The 20,993-nt window shown below is 48.9% G+C and overlaps 4 protein-coding genes across 4 annotated transcripts; 1 reads left to right on the top strand and 3 right to left on the bottom strand.

Annotated features, from left to right (window-relative positions):
• Positions 1-105: 105 nt before the first annotated feature.
• Pdw03_2161 (UPF0327 protein NCU06495) lies at positions 106-747 on the top strand (the record flags this gene model as incomplete). Its single annotated transcript, XM_014680612.1, has 3 exons — positions 106-180; positions 315-465; positions 698-747. The coding sequence occupies 3 exons, from the start codon at positions 106-108 to the stop codon at positions 745-747; spliced, it is 276 nt and encodes a 91-aa protein (XP_014536098.1).
• Positions 748-3,408: 2,661 nt separating this feature from the next.
• Pdw03_2162 (Uridine permease Fui1, putative) lies at positions 3,409-5,369 on the bottom strand (the record flags this gene model as incomplete). The annotated part of the gene is made up of 5 exons (XM_014680610.1): positions 3,409-3,942; positions 4,011-4,738; positions 4,788-5,037; positions 5,096-5,166; positions 5,270-5,369. 5 exons carry the CDS (start codon positions 5,367-5,369, stop codon positions 3,409-3,411), a joined length of 1,683 nt encoding a protein of 560 aa, XP_014536096.1.
• Positions 5,370-7,094: 1,725 nt separating this feature from the next.
• Pdw03_2163 (1-phosphatidylinositol-4,5-bisphosphate phosphodiesterase 1, putative) lies at positions 7,095-10,559 on the bottom strand (the record flags this gene model as incomplete). The annotated part of the gene is made up of 1 exon (XM_014680609.1): positions 7,095-10,559. The coding sequence occupies one exon, from the start codon at positions 10,557-10,559 to the stop codon at positions 7,095-7,097; it is 3,465 nt and encodes a 1,154-aa protein (XP_014536095.1).
• Positions 10,560-20,029: 9,470 nt separating this feature from the next.
• On the bottom strand, positions 20,030-20,290 carry Pdw03_2164 (uncharacterized protein; the record flags this gene model as incomplete). Its single annotated transcript, XM_066100100.1, has 1 exon — positions 20,030-20,290. The coding sequence occupies one exon, from the start codon at positions 20,288-20,290 to the stop codon at positions 20,030-20,032; it is 261 nt and encodes an 86-aa protein (XP_065957827.1).
• Between the last annotated feature and the right edge of the window lie 703 nt (positions 20,291-20,993).

Raw genomic sequence — 20,993 nt, forward strand, 5'->3', positions numbered from 1 at the left:
CATTCACCTCTATAATTCCACATACTTGCAACTGGTTAGTGTGTTGCCCTTGGAAATAGCTCCGATTCGATTGTTGCTTACTTCTTCCCCGGCAGATTTATCGCAATGGCTGAATCCAGTGAATCCGGGCCGATCGCGCGCGCCACCAGGCCCGTTAGCGAGGCTTTGCTTAACGAGAAGGTATGAGCTAGCTGGATCCTCTATTGGGAGAAGTTGCAACAAATCATCATACCATGATATAAGTTGACGATTGTCTCGTTCTGGGAGCAAATATGGGAACCCCCGTTGGCTAACCGTCAACGTCATATAATTAGTGGGACCGCGCCATCTCCTCTGTGCTCATCAAGTCCTCCCTCGGTCTGTCTTTCGGTGTTGTCTTCTCGGTGCTCCTCTTCAAGCGCCGAGCTTGGCCCGCGTGGGTTGGTCTCGGCTTCGGTGCCGGACGTGCCTGGGAAGAGGCTGATGGTACGTTCATATCTATGTTTACATTTGGTTCGGCTTTTAGAGAGACTCTTGGTGAAGTCGGAGCTTCGAGTCACTTTGAGATAAGCTCCCATGAGCTTGGGCAGAGGCAGCTTGCTCTACTATTTTCCGCATCGAGCTTCGCGTGCCCCTCAACAGTCACCCCACTATCCGCTTTTCACCGAAACCTGTCTATCTCCAAGATCTAAGAACAACTGAGCTAACTTGCACTTAGCCTCTTTCCGTCGTGGCGACTCCCCTATTAGAGATGCCCTACGCCGCTAAATAATGGCTTCCAAGTGTGCACGACACATTGTACAGAAGGCAAGAGGCCATCACTGAGCGGTTGTCTTAGCCCAGAGAAGAATTGGTTTACCGTTACTCACCAAAGAACCATCGACATCGAACAAGGTGTTTCCTTGAGTTTTTTTACCCTCGTCTTTCAAATTAAGAAACATGATTCGAATTGAAAACATGTCCTGGAGCTTCACTTGCAACACTTGCCGTCAGTAATTTCAGACCTTCGCTCCATGTGAGATCGAAGGCACAAGTCGATACAAAAACGTTCAAGTTGTAAATCGGATCTGCGAAGCAGAATTTCTCTCTTTGTGGTCACTATAGATGAGCTTATGTCTATCAATTTAGAAGAAAAGCGACAACACAAGGAGTTCCAGAGGCCCGTATACAAGAGGGCATCTTTTCAAAATACAGGGTCCGCTAGCCTTGGCTCGGGAGATGCCGTCGGGTGCAAATTGAGTGTGACTGGTTGTCCCGCCCCTGATGGAGGTAGTTTCAACCAGGGTTCTCGTTTCCACCAGCCTGATATGTGGTACAATCCACCGCATCTATAGTATGGTTGATGCCGAATTGGGGAGATGGGTGAGTGAGTCCATCTGCTATCAAATGATACTATCTACGAGTACTGACTCGGATAGAACCCTAGTGTCAGTCAGATAGGCGATGACTGCAACTTGGCAACTTGATCTCAGATCTCTGCTATTGTATTCAGGTCAATCATGTCTCAGAGACCCACCGTGGACGGTACCCTCGATAGTCAATCTCAGCCGGGAAGTGTGTCACCACACCAATTCCTACACGGGCCAGGACCGCAACAAATTCTATTTGGTTGTCAGTGGTGAGTTCTGCTGTAATATTGCGACTGCCCAGGGAATATCCCTTGACAACCTTGACGCCTGTAACTCAGCAGCTGGAAGCTCTTGCTCGGCCCTCCGGCATGGTTGTGTCAGTGTGATATCAAGTACCACTACAGCTCCTCCACCTCCTACAACCAAGATGACGACCACAACCTCCGCAACCGCAGATACAGTTGGAAACGAGGCTGTTACTCCTACACCGAATCAGACAGGCATAGCGACAAATCACAATAGGTTTCATCTTGTTGATAGGGAAGATGACTGTTACGATATTGCTGTGGCTGCGAACATCACACTGGATGACTTCTATGCCTTAAATCCCTACCATGGGAAGCATGTGTGCTGGTCTACGGCCTAATCGCCAAGTCTGCATTGATATTTAGCAAGTACGGAAACAGGTCTGCCGGGGAAGATTGTGATAGATCAAAGGAACACATTCCACATTTGGCCTTTGCTAGCGAACACACATCTGTTCAAGGCTCGATATTTATTGATTTTCAAAAGGGAAGAGTGACTGTCAGAACTTTCTAGAAAAGTCCATTTTGAGTACAGGCTACAAGTAAAGTGAAAATCAAGAATGACAGAATGTCGTGATCTAAGAAAATAGCTGAGATCCAAAAACCTGCCACTTTCTTCATGCATTTCGTTCTAGGGATTTTTCCATTCGCGAAAGCATTCCTGCCTTTTTGCTCATAGACAGATGGAACATTTCACGCCTTCTCATTCTGATTGGCTTTGTCACATTCCTTGTTATGATCGCCATGGCAATCAGACCTGCGGTTGGACAGGATGTTAATACTGGCTCGACAGCGGGAAAGCTATGCCTTTGGAATGATAGTTGGGATCGCTATGTTAGTCTGTTTTAGCACAATTCTTTAAAGCCTGTTAACCTATGATCTAGTTCGACTTATATCGCACTGAGTCACTGCCAATCTCTTGGCTTTTTTGGTAGGATTTTCCTGCAGAGAATCATTTGTCGCGTTGTCAGCAGCTAATCGAAGATTTGTCTGAAGTAAATAGCCCAGGCTGTGGAACACCGTCATAACGAGCAACTGAGTTGCAGGTAATGGGGGGTTTTTTTCTGGCCGTTGTTAGATGCTATACGACTGGAAGGTAGAAAGAGTTTTCCTCACACTGATGTAGCCTGGTGACTGAGGCCTGCATTTGCTAACAAGCTTTGTTTTCGATTAACATTCTGGTATTTTGTCAAGAGCAGACGCCCAAAGTTTCGAGTAGAAAGGCGACCGTTTCTAGCCTCAAAAGCGGACATTCCGGCATCAGTTTCACAGGTCCTTAGGTACTAGGCGAAAGAGAATGTGTGGAATTTCCCGTAGATGGTTCAAAGCTCACATTTGAGACGACACAAACAAGGGTTGAGTATCTAGGAACACGCATAATCAACCTCTGCACAATCAAATTGATCGACAGAGATGTTGCTCCCCGCTGTTGTCATAGCAAAGAAGGCCAAATGTGACAAGAATGGGGCATCGACTATGGCTGCTAGTAGACGTGAGAGAATGACTTGACCCTATACAGATATCGAGGTTCCTAGATTTTATTTTGGTACGAGGGCAGGTAGTAGGGCCTTGGTGACAAAAAAGGAATCCTGGTAAAAGGTCCATATCTGGAAAACCAGGAACCCAGAAAGCAATCAACCATCATATCATCGCAAAATACATCCCAGCTAGGGAGTTAATTATATACATTCAAGCCCGCTAGAAAGCAAGAGCAACAGAGAAGACCTATATCCAAAGAAAACGCCGCAGTTAGAAATCAGAATACCCAAGCCCGCTCAAAGCTTCACGTCTGAAGCAGTTGGGCCCTTCCGGTTATTCGACCCAAGCGCACTAGAAAAAGACCTCTGATCAGCATACCCTTGACCCTCCAAGTCGTTGGGGTCCTTTCCGTATGCAACGGAGAAGTTTCCATCATCGATGTCAACCTCGTTCCAAGTAGCACTTGTCTCGGGAACGGGGAAGAACCACGTCAGAGCGAAGTACACAATACCGGAAACAAGGACACCGGTGAAGTAGTTGACATTGTAGACATACTCCGCGCCGATAGGGACCTTGCACCCAACGGCACCAGCGAAGCCAACGATGTTGATTAAAATCCCGCAGATGTAGGCGGTATAAGCGCGCCAGGAGAAACCGCCGGTGTAGTAGTAGCAGTCTGTTTTGCTGGCGCTGTAGAGAGATTTAATGTTTAAGTAGCCCTTGCGGACGATGTAGTAGTCGCAGATCATGACACCGGCGATGGCGGACAGGAAAAGAGAGTAAGCTGACAGGTATGTTGTGAAATTGTTTGAAGTTGAGAGAAGGTTCCACTGTGTAAGTTGTTAGCTTTGGCCATGGTTGTATGAGGGGGTTGAGATAAACAGATGGGACGACGTACCGGACACATGGCTAGACCAACGGCGGCGCAGATGTAACTACCTCGTCGGATGGTCATGTATCGTGGTAGCAGTGCAGTCATATCAGTGCCTGCGGAGATTGAGTTGGCGGAAATGTTTGTTCCAAGCTGAGCCAAGGCAAATCCGGTGGCGATGACGAAAATACCGAAGCGCTGGCCGGAACTGGCTCCATCCAGGAATTTTCCAAGGAGATCCAGGGGGCTCCAGGTGTAGCCGTCGTTGAAGATCACCGATGAGGAGGAAGACACAATGATTCCAATGAAAGAAGTGATGCCAAAGCCAACGGGAATAGTCAACAGCTGGGACCAGAATGCATCCTTTGGCGTTTTCGCAAATCGTGAGAAATCAGGGTTGTTCATGATAAGAGCAGCGAAATTGCCGATGCACGACATGATTCCTTTCACCATCGCCCAAGAAAAATCGCCTCCGTGGACGGTGTTGGACTGGTGGATAATCGGACCGAGACCGTGGGCACGCGAGATGGCCCAGGCAAAGAAAGCGATGGCAGCAATCGGAGAATAAATCGCCTTGGCAGTGAACAAGTGACGGACTTTGTGAACGGGGAACCACAAGGCTGGAAGCGAGAGCAACCAGAATAAGAAGAAGCTGACGAAGTTCTTGGTATCAATGCCGGCACTGTCAGAAAGACCATTGTGAAGATTCCGGTAGCTCGGCCAAATAGCCTCGATCATCAAAGTCACACACTGGCCTATTGTTGTATGAGTAGGCAGGTTTTGCCGGATCGGAAGGATACACACCTCCAATATAACTTTGTACGCCGTACCAAATGATAGCCATCACCACTCGGTTGAGAACAGGCCATAAAGAGCCCCATATTCCGAAAGAAGCTCGAACTGTGACGGGGAAAGAGATATGATAGACAGCGCCAATTCGTCCAGTCAGGCACACGAAACCTGCGGCCACAAAGTAGCCAACCCAGACACAGATCCAGGACTGCCACCAAGAAAGACCATCGACGATCATTGATGAGGAGATCATCCATGTGTTCTACATCTTATGTTAAATGCTTCTGGGCTTTTCCGCGGCACGGTTTGGAGACACTAACAATATTCAACGAGTCTGCAATCCAGAACGCAATAAAGTTGATCCATCTCCATTGGCGTCGTTCCGGGTCAACTGTAGTGCGGTTGTCGTTGATCAGTCTTTGCTTTTTTTGGTCCATAATGAGAGTGATAAACAAGGGAAGGAGTTGAGATCCTATATGCCTGAATAGCCTCACCTGGTTGTAAATCATTGTTGGTCAACATCATCTGGGCATTGGTGAGTCCTGGCTCGTTCTCTACGGCCGCCTTGTCAAGTATCCATTGAAGCTTGGACATCTTGGCGAGTAAACGCGTAGAATTGTAGTTGCTGATAGTTGCGAGCAGACCAATGGAACGTCCAAGCAAAGCGGTTAGGCAACACCAAGGTGAGGAAGTTGAACTAAGAATAAAATCATGGTATAGAGAGTACAAAAATGGGGGATAAGATTATCAATATATCCTTGCCCACCCAGGATGAGTCCTCTTTTCTTTCCCGAGTGCGATAAGAAAGGAGTAGGATGCAGGTTTACAGTCTTGGAGGCATCCATGATGGCTCAGGCCATCATGGGCCTATCATAGCCATCTGCAGGCAGTGGCCGAATGAGCTCAAGTAAGAATTCTCGTTATCTCCAGGAACTGGCGTCAGAATCCGCAATCTTGCAACGTTAGCTCCGCTCGCCTGCACATGTTGAATGTGAGCGTGAATTGTGATTGGCTGCCCGTAATCTATGCTTTGATATGGAGAAAAGCTGGAGATAGACAAGGGAGATCTTGGCGTTGACTCGATGAGATCGAGTAATAAGGATAGGGTCACGTGTTGTAAACGGGAACAGACCCTTGGCTGCTCCTATGTTGTATAGATCAAGGCAGTTACTGAGATTCAATTTCGGTAGATGCAATTACCTGAAATCCAACTATTCTGACTGCAACGCTACCTAGATCTATAAATACCAGGAGACGCGTGGACAGATGATGTTGTCTCACCCTTCATACGGAGGATTGAGAACCGCTTGGTAAAATGAAGTGCAGTGATTTTCTCTGCCGCTTAGTAGCATTTAATGGTAGTGCCAAAAGACAGAAACGCTGGTACAAATAAGCTTATTTACTACTATTAAAAGTCGTGGGATTATTCACTCTCCACAACCTACTAATACACAAACTCCACGGTTACAGTGATAGGTAGACAAGCGCCAAGAATAGTGGAATGATCTTGTTCTTGGGAAAGGATTGTTGGAATAAAGGATGCATGATGTAAAAGAAGCTACCGATAGTTCATACACTCCGCGCGAGTACCACATGGACATTAAAGACGCCAGAGGCGAATGTGCAAGAGTACAAAATTGAATTGACAGATCAACTATGAGAGCCTCCTGAAAATGAAAAATCCCAAGTCCCTATGCTATGATGATAGACGACAAGATGGACGAGAAGAGTCGTCCCAGTGAACCTGTCACTTGTGTAATCCCTGATATGATGGACTCCCTCAAATGCAATGATGATGAATGACAGAACCGAGTTCCCGAAAGATCCTAGGAGGACACATACCGCAATAAAAGAGATAAGACGAAAATTAAAGACGTACATGAGACCAAACAAATATGATGAAAACAGGGGGAAGAACGGTGGGATGGAACAAAGCCCAAACAAACACATCTCCCAGTGGAATACATAGCCGGATGATCAATTTCCGGATTTGTCGCAGACAAATGACAGGAATAGAACGATGAACAAGATAATACCCATGGTAAATGGCAAAAATAAAACTTGAAGCAACTTGGGGGGTATCGCTGTGTCGGAAATGGATGGCAATGGTGTAATAAACAAAACGTCCGACGGTGGAGAAATGCACAGATGAGAGCAAAGAGTGGGATATGATGCAGGAAAGAGACAAACGCCGGGACCTTGGTTGATGCTGACATTGATAGGGAAAAGATTCCAGATTGGGAGAGAGATGATATGAAAAGCCAGCACAAAGCGGCAGTGGTAGTTGTAGAGATGGGGGGACATGAGATGTGGCTCTCATTACACGAATGATGAACTCGACGTTGTTGTTGACACGGTGGGTGTGAGGTTAGGAGAGCCTTCCTTGTCCTCAAGACTTGGAGAATCACTGCGATCATGCGCCTGATCCCTTTCGCGCTCAGCTGACGAGGAGCGCTTGAAGACAGTCTGGCCAATTTGGCGCAGAATACCCATACGCTCGGCGCGGAGCTCTTCGAGGTCCAGACGCTGAACAGAAACAGGCTCTTGCTTTGAGATCTTGCAAAAGAGAGTAGAAAACAAATACTGGTCGCCGCTGGCATCGTAGAGAGGCAAATAACGGTAGCCCTGCGAAAGACTGGTGAGCTTGGCGGTGAAAGTAGCTAGCTGTACGCTGCTGCCTGTACTGCGACCGTCCATTGAACTCCAGACAGTCCATCGCACAAACACAAGATCGGGGTATTTAGTTTCTAGAGACAGCTTAAATTTGTCATTGAAAACGGGGCTGTAGCCATTGCTTTGCTCGATCTTGGTGCGGCGACGGTGCGGACATCCTATGCCAGACACGCCGTTGCGCGCAGAGGCATTCATACCACCTTCGCCGAGGACAAAGCTCTGGCCACGATCGTCAGCGCTAAACATCTCGATCTCGACATAAGGGTTGATGCTGTCGTCCTGTCCGATGGTGCGTGGACGGGGGAGCTGTTGCGCGGAGATGACGTCAACTGAGAACCGAACCAGTTTGCGCTCCATCTTGCGCTTCTGATTTCCATCTCCAACAGCCGGTAAACGAAGGCTTTCGGGCTTTAGGATATAACCGGTACGATCAGTTCCAGCGGCAAACATAGCCTGATTCATCTGCATTCCGATGTCGTAAGTTTGCCAGTTGAGCGCTACCATCTGCACACCACGGCGCCAGAACTTGTTAGGATCAAAGTTGGAAGAACGAAGTCGGAAGCCGGAGGGATACACCCGCGTGAGGTACTTGCGGTTGTGCGATTCAAGTGCAACTTTGTTGTCGTGGCTCTGACAGATGCTCTCGAAAGACCGTTCGGCAAACGAGTATATGTGGTTATATCGTCTGCTCTCTGGGGATGAGAAGCTGTGCCACTTGTAGCCACGAGTGTAGACACCCAAGTCAGAAAGAGGCTTAGTGATCTTGCTTTTCTGGCATCGCTTTTTCTTTGTGTCGGTATGAACAGACACTAGCGCTGCATCACTGTCCTCTGTTGCACTGCTCATGCTCGTAGCAGTAAGCGAACGCCCATCTTGCAAGGTCAAAGGGCCGATGCTGTCGACGGGACCCATTGTGGGAGGACTCGAAAGTGAGGGAAGAGGCTGGGTGTTCATTTCAGGGAGCGTCGGTCGCACAAATGGCGTACTAGCACTGCGTTTGCGGCCGTGGGTACCAACAGAGCCGATGGCATTCTGGCGGGGATCAAACTGGGTCTCGTCACAAGTCTTGACTTTGACCAGAATACGACCCTTGAGCTCTTCGGGCGACGGAAGAACATGGCAGTTGGTCATCAAAGGCTCAAGGATAAGCCGCTCCTTGAATGTCTCCTTCATGATCTTGACCATTGCCAGTTGCTGTTCCGGGTTGCAGTGCACCTCTAGAGAAAGAATGAGAGGGAAGTCACAAGTGATGAATGCGTATCGATTGATGACGGTGATGCAATCCGCAAAGAGGACACTGGTGGTTAGAGTCCGCCCGTGAGACACGATGGGGCGTCCATCTGCGCCATCCCAGCAGTCGATCTCGACACATCGACACCCCTGTTGCAGCGCGCTAACATAAGCCTCGGTGCTTGATGCACCAGCCACTTGGCGGCCCAGGAGGTAAGTGTTGTGAGAGCTCGAGATGAAGTATTCATTCAACGGCCGGTCGAAGCTTGACTGGGGAGCACGTGAAGCGTAGACTCCATTGCTGGATGAAGACAAGAACACGGTAAATGCATCCAGGTTCATCCGCGACACAGGTGGAGGAAGCTCCGATCCTTCTGCAGACAGACTGCGAGATTTAGAGGCTCGCCGAACGTACTTGTCAAAAAGTGTAGCCCAGTAGACTCGGTCAGATTCGACATCTTCATTTTGCACATCAGAAAGGAAAGCCAAAAACTCTTCCCGAGTCATGCCTTCCTTTGAGTCTGCGGCGTGAAGCTTGAAAATGTCTTTGACATCCTTTCGTTCCTTTAAACGCAATAGGAAGTCCTTGAATTCGGAAAAATGCAACTTCCCGTTACAAGCAGCATCAGCTTTGGTGAACTGTGCCCGAAGCATGTTCTTGGAACAGTTAATATGCAAACTGCGGCAGACCTTCTCCACGGCGGCGAGATCAAGACTTTGTTCCTCTACCGGAGGAGGACCCTGCGGGAAGAGTCTCGACATCTCGCGTTGCCAGTGTGCTTGTAGAACTGCTTCGCTTTGACTCGAACCTGCCAGACCAGACATGAGGTCGATTCTGTAACGAGAGATATGCTCAAGGGTAGTAATCCATAGGTCAAGAACTCGGTCGCTAGGAGCGATGAGGTGCAACGTTTTGACTGTTCGGCCCTTAGAACGGTCAGAATCTGCAATGACAATGGTGAACCATCGGCGCTCCAAATCTTCAGGTATCTGATGTTCCTCGCGGTAGTTGCGAGCGTCAGCACCGACTCGGATTTCTTTAATATCATCGATATAGAAGCGTTTGGCCGGGTTGGAGACATCCCAGAAGACCTTCGCGGCATCTAGATCTAGGAAGAAGCGAACTTGCTTCCTGCGTTTCTTCGTTACCTTGGTTAAGACTGTGCCTCGCTGGACAGCAGAGTCTACCTTGGGTGCAACGGCAACTACGGGTATGGGACCAGTTTCGCGAGCCATGTTTATGCGACTCTCGATGCGAAGACTGGATGCTTCCGAGCCACCCCATGCGCCCAGGTTGTCCAAGGCTTTGCCGGCTTCATCCTCGTTGCTCGAATCAAGCGCGCAGTCTCGAACAGGTTGAGTGCCAGTTTTGCTATCACTGCGCCTACGCCTGATGATGGGGCCAGTGCTTCGGTCCCGTTTCTCCTTTTGGGTCGTAGACTGCCTCCGGCGCGTGAGTTTGTTGGCAGCGCCTCTTGAGATTCGTCGCATTAGGCCCGGCGCCTTCGTGGAAGCAGCAGGGTCACTGAAGCTGGAGGTATTTGCGTTTCCGGGAACGGCCATCATGGACTCGCCAAGTTCGAAGGGGCCTGGCACAGGGAGAGAAAGACCATTCACACGGCCAAAGGTTCCCTCGCTGGCAGATTGCAAGGGGGTGCCAGCAGATGTGAGATTATAGGGTGTGCCGGGAGCAGGGAAGGATGGGGTGGGAGTAGAGGTCGGAGAAGAAGCGAAAAAGGGTGCGAAAGAAGGGAGAGGGCCAGATGGCAAGGATGTGACAACATGATGTAAAGAAGTTGGTTGAGAGAGAGACGTCGCAAATATTAAGTCGGATTGGGTATCGGCATCCAGGGTCGGTGAGGTAGTCGCAGCATACGCCATAACTACTATCTATCAAGAAGGACAGCTCAGCTGTCGATAGGGAAAATCCCAGCCTGCGGTATATCGTGCCAACGTCCGAGTCACCTGGACTCGGAAATGGACGAATGGGTAACAGCTTATGGGACCGGCCTGCCGTCAAGGTTCGCAAGACTGCCGCCTGTCAGGAAGGAATATGCGATCCAAGCCAAAAGAGAAAGTAGAATATTCTGACACGGCAAGAAAATTATCGTTCAGCCACGTCCTCAGCAGAAGTCCACCGTTCATGAAATCTGCTGCATCTTGGCCTGGATTGGGTGTAATGCGGAGAGCTCTGCCGGAGAGCAGCTCACAGAAAGAAAAAAAAAAAGTCGCAACAAAAGAAGATTTGAGCGATTAGAAAAAAAAGTCTTAGGTAACAATTGCAAAGGGCACTGGCCCTGTGCAACGGCCAATCCACGAGGGATAATCTCAGCCTATGTTAACCACTTGGGACAGATGTCACAACTGAAATCAACCGAATGGTCTCCAGCCCCAAGGAAGCAGAACACGGGTTCTTGACTTGCTTCTTTCCGAGCCCGGTTGATTCTCTGTAGGTTCTTCCAATGTCACCAATGCTGTCCCTCTCTTATGCGTGTCGATCTGCCGGTGCGTGGGGGAAGCTGCTACTCTGCACCGAAGAAGGGGCGATTTGTAATATGGACCAATTGATCGTGGAATGACCGAGGGGATCGGGGTAGGCGGCGCGGAACCGGTTCGAGTTTGGTGGGCGTGCGCCAAAACGAGTCAAAGACCGAATGCAATGTTTATGCAGGTATCGTTACCAGAATTCAATAAAGAGCCCCAAGAACCGGCTTTGGGTACTTGCGGAAGTAGACAGTGGCAGATATTAAAAGGATGAAAGAGTCAACGATTGTCCTAGTCCGACAAGGGCGGCGCGCGATTGGGTGCGATAGGTGCGATAGGTGCGATAGGTGCGATAGGTGCGATAGGTGCGATAGGTGCGATTGGAGACTAGCTATGCGTCAGGCGAAGGGAGTACCCGTGCTAAAGTGCAGGGAGATTTTTCCCTGGCGCAACGAAGCTAGGGTAGGGGTAAGAGGATGTGATGAAAATCGGGAATTGCGACAGAGTTGCCAACGCAGTGAATGCAGGCGGTCGAAAGAGGAAAGGCAAGCAATCGGAGACTGGGCCGAGTTGGGGAGCTCGCTGATGTTGGATTGATTAGTGCCGTTTCGAGGATTACTGCGAGCTGATCCAGTTGCTGCACGGTTACGTGGTGGCCACTAAATCTGTATGCGAGAGCGGGCGGAAGTTCTGGATGATCATGCGACGAGAGGGAAAAGACCTGCGTTGTCCTTACCATATGAGTATAGAGTTTTCACTTTGGTTTCAAGGAGACAGGGGAGGCATTTGAAGAAGGGTTGAAGGGGGAAAAAGGGAAAATAATTAAATCAATGACCCAATTCCGCAAATTGAAGCTGCAGTGGATACTGGCTACTTACGATAGACGTAGCCCGCGGTATGGGAAATGGTGTACGGAGTACCAGATAGTTGTATCGTTCGGTAATGCTGTTAAAATACTGGTGACCGGTAACAAATCAAAGGAGACCGTAATTTTGATCTCGTTTTTCTTTTATGGTCTTTGCTTTTTCTGTTCAAAAGGTTTTAGAAATTGACAGGTCACGTCTAATTCACGCTGTGTCTGCATCTGTTGCAGTCAGAATGTGGACGTGAGAGAGTATACATGACTGGTTCGGGCAAAATGTTTTGAAGACTCACCAGTGTTAGAAATAAGCCACAACTAGTGTGAATAAGGCTGATTTATCAGGCGAGGGAAAAAAAAAGCAGCAACAAAGAATTCTCTAACATGGGGGGAATGGGAGGGCCTTTGGAATGATTAAATACTGCAAGGTGCAATTGCTCATTTCCTTCAGGCATGTCCCTACAATTAGGTACTATTTCAATGCCGAGCTGCTTGTCAAAATACAGAGAGCTGCCTACCATGAGATGACGATATGAAATGATTGCCGGACAGAATCCCGTTGCTCAGTATCATTGGATGATCCTTGGAATTCCTGGGGTATGTTATCGGCCAAACGGGGTCGATCTGTGTTTCAAGTGTGTTAGACGGAAGCCCCTAGAAGAGACGGGAATTACTACAATTTCTGTACAGGTCACCTAGGACAGACGCTTCTTGGATCTTTCACGGCGTGGAAAGGAGAATCTTCCCCTTTCTCCCTATTCAGTTCTCATCATTTGTAATACGAAATGCCGCGAGTAATTATGGATTACGGTGGATACGAGAACAGCAGTCTATGTCTTGTTTCATTCAGACTTCTACAGTCCGAGACACCGCCGGGCTCCAGTTCCCCCACATCGCAGCTTACTTGGTCAACTAGCCTAGTATTTTAATGACTGAGATTATTGCCCGTTAGACTGTTACACGTTAGACTGTTACACGTTAGACTGTTACACGTTAGACTGTTACACGTTAGACTGTTACACGTTAGACTGTTACACGTTAGACTGTTACACGTTAGACTGTTACACTCATTCTATACCTGTATTCCTTCCCGTGGTAATTCCCGCTTAGCACCGACAGGGCGGTCCGGGGAAGATATGCGGAGCCTTCGGATTCCTGCGTTTTGATCGCGAGATTCAATTAGACTTCCTTGTTCTCACTGTGTGATACACGGTCTTATCTAGTGTGTTTTCTTCCAAGGTTGTGTCTGTGTTCATTGTTGACCGGTCGGGCAACTATCTATGCCCAAGCCCCGAGACCAAAGGTGAGTCGATCACGACGCACAACATCATTTCCATTCACTCGACAGTTTGGTGGGGAGTTCATGGTAAGATAGCACAGTGTACACCGCAAATGTGCTATAAGGTCTGTGTATATAATTGTAAATGCGTCATAGGAAATGTTGAAATTATACTCCCTATATCATCCCTGAACCGGTGAGGCTTGATGTGGCAGTGAAAAATATTTTGGGCGGTGCAGAGGGTGTGGATTTTCCAAAAAAAAAAAAAAAAAACAGAAAAATTCCACATCGAGGAGTTTGAGGTATCTTTTTTTGTCACGAACACTCCGAAAAATTTAACATTCGGAAGGGGTTTAAAGGGGGTTTTGGTCTGTTTAGTCTAGTTGTCCCACCCTACGAGGCCCGCCCGCACTTCCCGCGATTTAGTATCCGGTTAATTGCTGTGTTCTCTGGATTTTGAGGGTGTTTTGGCTTAGTCTTAGCTTTTCCTCAGCTCGACTCGTACCTGTCCATCAAGGCACACACTGTACGATGCAGAGTGTCACCAGTCGCAATGCACAGGAACATATGCGGGGTTGGCAGGCCAGCCCCGCTGCCTTTGAAACTTGATGAGCTGGCGATGCCGTGCTTCACCATTTTCTTGATTATTTTGATTCACAATAATCTGCCGCCACAGCCGGGGAAAAGAAAAAAGAGGTCCCTCGCCCCTCATTAAGTCCATGCTCTCATACAACACAATCCTGCGCTCCTGCACGTCACCCGGGTGGGCTGTTAAATGAACTTAGCGTTGTCCTAGGACGAAAGTTAGCCTCTTTTGGTCTTAACAGCCGCATGAACCTAGCAACTCCTGATAAGGATCTAGTTCAGACCTCATGTGGTATTCCCCTCATGGCGGTTAGATGCTCGGATGCTTAGGAGCTCTGCGTACCTTGGCAACTATTGGGAACTTCCCTCTACTTGCGGTCTTTTGTGCGCCGCAACATCGTGAGGTGCGATGGACAGATGGTGCTATCCAGAAAGGGTAATCCACACACGTCATTTTAATTTTTTATTATTTTCGCATATGTTGAATTTCAATTGATGGTTCCTCTGATGTGGGCTGCAAATACCGTGCTTAAAAAAGAAATGACTCATATCTCCTAGCCGATACACAACTTCAAAACTGCACGTTTTAAGCCGGATTCAGCGCTGATGGTGTCTCCTATCCATCATCCGTGCGCTATCTACGTGATTTCGTGCAGGGCGGTTGTGGCGGGTTAGGAAATAGTACCCTCGGTTCCCAAGAGCGACATCACGAACACCAAAAAACACTCAAAAATTGCAGGGATTCAAAAAATCTTTAGTTTTTTGTTGTTGGATCATATAACTTCAAGCGTCACTTTATCAAAGATTATTAAAGAGATAGTTGACAGTAAAGTCCTGATCTACCCACAAATAGATATTGTAGTTGTAGAGAGGCACCCCCAATATCCCCCCAACCAGCAACGATGCAAAGACAAAGAGCGGTGGCTGAAGCAAGGATATGTGTGTTTGTAACAACCACTTTTTTTTCGATAACCATAAAACGATTATTCCTTGTCGGTCAAAACATCCTTACCGCTAATCAATTTGCCTCAGATGATCCATTACTCAAGTTGTTAACCAGTGAGCGATCTCCACCGGGATGGATAGGGGGGGTTGTGTATCGAATCTCATTTGCCCACATCGTGCTCCATGCTGGGTACATCTGTACATTGTGAGAAGAGCTCGTGCTATCATGCCACGCTTTCACAGATGTAGGTTCAGGCTCTGACGTACGATATGTAACTTGTAGTTTGATAACAGGATGAGTGGCAATTTAATAGGTTAAAACACAGTGGTTTCTCATGATCAGTTCTTAGAAATAATTGGATGCTCTGGACATCGTAATAATCTTGGCCTTGGCGGGGACAGGGCTGTCTCATTTGGAGCATTTCACCCAATCGATGTGTGATTTTCGGTCCTCATGGCTATTAGGGCAAAGACTAGGGTCAAATGATGGACTTGGTAGGACTTTGGTACATACTCCGTACATAGAATGCATGTCTTACATTTTTACTTCCAAGATTCTTAGGGTCTTCCGTTGGCTTTGGTGGGGAACTTGAGGTCCACTTGGCAGGACCGTTCTTGCACAACATACAACATACATTGATGTACCGATGTTAGTGTAACATATGACATGGAATGTTCTTCTCAATAATTCCAATGTTTTCTTCTGGAAGGCCAAAATTACTAGTACAGTCTACGGTTATTAAGACAACAAAACACATAGAACCCACATCATTATCATTCTGTTATTGACTACTCTAACATGTCGGAGAGTCTGCAATTTGAATGGCGCCATGCAGCATACTACCTAGAGAGGTATGTGAGGCGCTCAGCTTCAAAGCTAATCATGCACTTCATATTGATACGCATATTGTAAACCATCATACCAGTCAACCGCGCATCTGTTCCTTGCGATCAACAGCCCTAAATACCCACACCCACTTTTGACGGCGGGTTCCCCCTATGGGACGAAACCTTCGGTGAAAAAGAAAAAACTCTGCCTGGTACATTTTGTTCTCTTTGTGATTTTATAGGGAGTGAGTGCTTTTGATTCCACTAAACTAGTTTAAAAGTAAAGTTACTTCCCGATGTCACTTTTGTAATTTTGATTGGACTAATAGAAAAAAAAAGAAAAGATAAGTTTCTTCCATGCTTCTTCCCTATATGAGAGAATATCTCGTAATTTAACTGGATGACGATTTCATCCATCCTATTCTAACTTTCAAGGTAATCGTGGTGACATCATAACGACGCACCGCGAACCCAACATTTTCGTAATTACGGTATTACCAGTTTTGATACCAGATACAGTAGTACTATTAGGCACAATGAATATTCCTTAGGATCAAGGTTGGAAACTTGGAAACTCCCAAGAAGTAGCAGCTAGGATTTGAGAAGGTCAGCCTGTCAGGGTGCGGGCTGGCAGGACGGTATGATAGGAGATGACTGGTAGGAACAGGTCATAACAGATCAGATTCCCATTGACAGGTACAGGCAGGGGCAGGCTATTATGCAAGACGTAGCTCGAAGAGCTACAACAGGATCTAGAACTGAAGTTCAGATAAACAGGTCGGAGATCACGTGCCGTGATCTTCCTCTAACTAAGCATCACGGTTCGCACCGTGACAGTACCCCCTCCCTTAGAGCCGAGCTCCGTCGAGGCGAGGCTTGTGCGGGTATCTTCGGTGGAAGTTCCGTATGATCTCGCGGGCGTGGTCCAGGTATTCAGCAGGCTCTTCAGTGGGTTCGTCGTAACCAATCCATTTGACGGTGTACTTCAGACGCGGGCCTCCTCGGCCTCGTCGTTCCCAGCGGGAATCTAGGATGTCTTCAACTTCCCATTCTTCCAGTCCTTCGACTTCGACAGGCGGTGCGGGATCAGTAACTTGTCCATTTACCGGGTTCGTGGCGGCAGGCTGGGATGGTTCGAACCCGATGCGGGGGTGGAAACCATAGTTCGCGTAGAACGGAGAAACTCGGGTGCTCTCGGAGTAATGAGAGTTTGAAGTGAATTCGGCCAGCGGGAGCCATTCAGACCAGTCGTCCTGTAAGTAGGACACATACGCTCGGAGGTATTGTTCCAGTACGGCGTTCGCGCGTTCAGTCTGGCCATCAGTTTCCGGGTGATAAGCGGTTGACAGCAGGTTGGTGATTCGCAGGCACTTTGTCAGGTGTTTCCAGAATTGGGCCACGAACTGGGGTCCTCGGTCAGATACAACGGTATTCGGCAGGCCGTGCAGTTTCCATACATGACGGGTGTACAGGCGGGCGACTTCTTCAGCGTTGCAGGTTCCCTTGCAGTATATGAAGTGCTTCATCTTGGTCAGACGGTCTACCACGACTAGGATGGCGTCGTAACCGTAGCTCAGGGGCAGGTGCGTGATGAAGTCCATGCTGATATCTTGCCAGGCTCTCTCAGGTACGGGCAGTTGTCTCAGGATCCCTTGACGGACTTCTCGGGCGGGGGTGATACGGCGGCAGGTATGGCAGTTCTTGGTCCAGTCGCTCACGTACTGGTATACTCTAGGCCAGTAGTATTCTCGGGACAGCAGTTCATAGGTCTTCGACCGGCCAGGGTGTCCCACGGTGGGCTTGTCATGACACAGGCGCAGTATTTCAGCTTTCAGTTCATCGTTGTCAGGGACGTACAAGCGGTTCCGGTAGTAGAGGTAGTTGCCTCTTCGTTCGCAGTCGGCAAGTGTAATCTCAGGGTGACGGCTAGCGTTCTTGTCTAACGCTTCCAGGATAGATTGTACTACTTTATCTTGGTTGTAGGCTTCCAGCAGTAAATCCTTGATCGTAGATGGTGGTTCGGGCAGGTTGTTCTCGATGAATCGGACTCTTGTTTCAGGAGCAGCGGTGATGGGCGGATCGGCAATGTCGGGCGGAACGGTGATAATAGGCGGGACTTCAGCGGTAGCAGGCGGTTCTTCTGGCAGGTCTGGCAGTTCAGGTGGAGTGGTTGTAGTGACTCCGTTTCTCTGTCGTGTTGTGACGTTTATCTGTAGGTTTTCTTTCTTCAGAACAGTCTGGCTCTGATGCGCTAAGCGCTCATCCCCCTCTTTAGGGATATCCTCTGACCTCCTGGTCAGGGCGTCGGGCTTTGCACCTTGTTTTCCGGGACGGTACGTGATCTTGAAGTTAAACCGGGACAGGAATTCAGACCATCGGGCTTGGCGGCGGTTCAGGAGTTTCGTTGTCGTGAAATATTCCAGATTGCGGTGGTCAGTTATGACCTTCACGGGCGAGGGTGTGCCCTCCAGTTCGGGACGCCACTCTTCGAAGCAGCGGATTATGGCTAGCAGTTCTTTATCGTATATCTCATAGTTACACTCGGCGGCGGAGTGTTTTTTCGAGAAAAATGCGATAGGGTGCAGTATTCCAGCGTCATCGTACTGAGACAGTACACCGGCAGAGACAAAATCATACGCGTCTGTTTCCAGGACTATCTCCTTGGACCAGTCAAACGCTTTCAGAACCGGGGCAGGTGTAAACGCTTTCTTCAAGGCTTCGAAGCTCAGCTGGCAGACAGGTGTCCATTCGAAACGGACGTCTTTCTTCGTGAGTCTCACGAGCGGGGCGATGACTTTCGAGAAGTCTCTGATAAAGCGGCGGTAGAAGTTGCCGAAACCAATAAAGGCTTGCACATCAGTCAGACAGGTCGGTGTTTTCCAGTTCACGATCGTTTCGATCTTGTCGGGGTCCATACGGATCGGATACCATCTTCACCGATGATAATACCAAGGAACTTCGTCTCGGACACACAGAATTCGCATTTCGATAGTTTTGCGAACAGGCCTGCCTCTCGGAGGCGCTGGAGGACTTTTCGTACATGTTCTATGTGTTCCGCACGCGTGCGGCTGTAAATCAGGATATCGTCCAGGTAAGCAGTACAGAAACAGTCCAGGTACTCCCGTAACGTGTCGTTGATAAATCGTTGGAAGGATGCGGGGGCTCCAGTTAAACCAAATGGCATCACCAATGATTCGAACAGTCCTAATCTCGTACGGAAGGCAGTCAGGTATTCTTGTCCCTTCGCAATTCGCAGATTGTTGAAGGCGGAGATGATATCAATCTTCGTAAAGAACTTCATCCCTTTCAGGTTATTCAGGGTTTCCTTGGTCAGCGGCAACGGGTAACGGTCCTTAACAGTGATTGCGTTCAGTGCACGGTAATCCACGCAGAAGCGGAGACCTCCGCCGGGTTTCTTCACGAACAGAACAGGCGAGGCAGCGGGCGAGGAGCTGGGCTGAATGAACCCTTTCCTCAGGTTATCTTCGATCCAGTCTTTCAGGACCTCGAGCTCATTTCGGGACATGGGATAGAGGGGCCCAAAAGGTAAGGGTTTGTCCTCTTGTAAGACCATCTTGTGGTCGTATGATCGGTGGGGTGGCAAGCGCTCGGCTTCCTTGGGTGAGAAAACTTCGGCGAAGTCTCTAAACTCTTCAGGCAGTGCAGACACGGGGTCAGGTTCAGTGTCGGTCTTGGGGTTCAGTGCAGTCTCGATGTCCGCGGTTGTAATTGCGAACATGCTGTATTTCTTTCTTGCATACGCAGCACACGCAGCTATCGATACGGCTGCTATGTCTCGTTTCACGAGACCAGTTGGTCGTGCAGGCAGGTTCCTCGGACGGGACTTTACAGGTATCTCGTGGAGCGCCTGGGTCTTCGCGCTCCGCAAGGGTATGTTGCAGTTCCTTCGGCAGTAGTCGCTGTTAAATTCAATGCTGTGTTCAGCGAAACGGACATAGGGGTCGTGTACTTTCAGCCACGGAAGGCCTAACACGATCGGGTAGTGTGCCAACTGGGTGGCCAGGAAACAGGCTTTCTTCTCTCGGTGATCGCTGATGCGGATGTGCATTTGGACATAGTGGGTGATCGGCCCACACTCAGCTTCTTGTCCATCGAATCCTTCCAGTTGGATAGGTTTCGTCAGTGGTATGAGGGTAAGACCATTCTCTCGAGCCCATTCTTGGTCGACGAATCTCTTCCCCTCAGCTCCAGAATCTAGCATAGCATAGCTCGGAAACTCTTCTTCTTTTCGGTACAGTGTAACAGGTAGTATCATCAGATCAGAACGGCGGGTCTCCTCTTCGACGGAGAGGCCGTTCATAGCGGCGGCGGATAGACGGATAACGCGCGGTTGCAGGGCCTGGTCGCGGCTTAGGCCAGGCTGACTCCTTTTAACGAGTCTTCCAGAGATAACGAGCGGGGACGGGTAAAGCGGCCGCAGGGGCTGCTGATCGGAGAGGGCGAACGGGGGAGGATATTCATTTGGCGAGCCGCTAGCGGGCGCTTATCGGCTTGCGGGCAGTCTCGGACGAAGTGCTCCTTCGAGCCACAGCGGAAGCAGGCATTTTGTTCGTAACGAGACGATGGCTGACGGTACGGGGAGAATCGTCGGCGGGTGGTGGACAGGTCCATAGCGTCAGGGTTCACAGGCGGGGTGGTAGCGGTCTGCTCAGGACCGGGTCTACCAGAGTTCAGTTCGGGGGCTTTCGGGGCGGTTCAGACATTTTCAGACAGTCAACTCCTAGGGGTGGGAGCTACGTAGTGTCAGGGTGCGGGCTGGCAGGACGGTATGATAGGAGATGACTGGTAGGAACAGGTCATAACAGATCAGATTCCCATTGACAGGTACAGGCAGGGGCAGGCTATTATACAAGACGTAGCTCGAAGAGCTACAACAGGATCTAGAACTGAAGTTCAGATAATGTGCTCCCGAGAGGATTGCAGGGTTGCATACTCTCGGCGCCTGAGGCCGCTACTCAGCGGCGCTCGGACCAAGCAATTGGTCACAGGAAAAAGGGGTTTCATGTTGGATAAGCGAGAGCTTGGCATGTTATGTAATAACTCTACATTATAACTGGTGTTTAGCACTATCCAATAGAAACCATGCGATCCTTACAGAATCTCAATAAAACAGGTCGGAGATCACGTGCCGTGATCTTCCTCTAACTAAGCATCACGGTTCGCACCGTGACAGATTCGAACTAGATCACCTACTTTCTATTATATCTTACTAAGGTGCTACTAAAGCAGAAGTAGTGAGTGTTTCGGGAGCTACTTAGTATACGTGAAATTCGCGATAAAATTATCCGAGAAAGCGATAGAAGAAGCAGTTCTA

This window comes from Penicillium digitatum, chromosome 5 (genome assembly GCF_016767815.1).
Source record: "Penicillium digitatum chromosome 5, complete sequence".
Lineage (NCBI taxonomy): Eukaryota > Fungi > Ascomycota > Eurotiomycetes > Eurotiales > Aspergillaceae > Penicillium > Penicillium digitatum.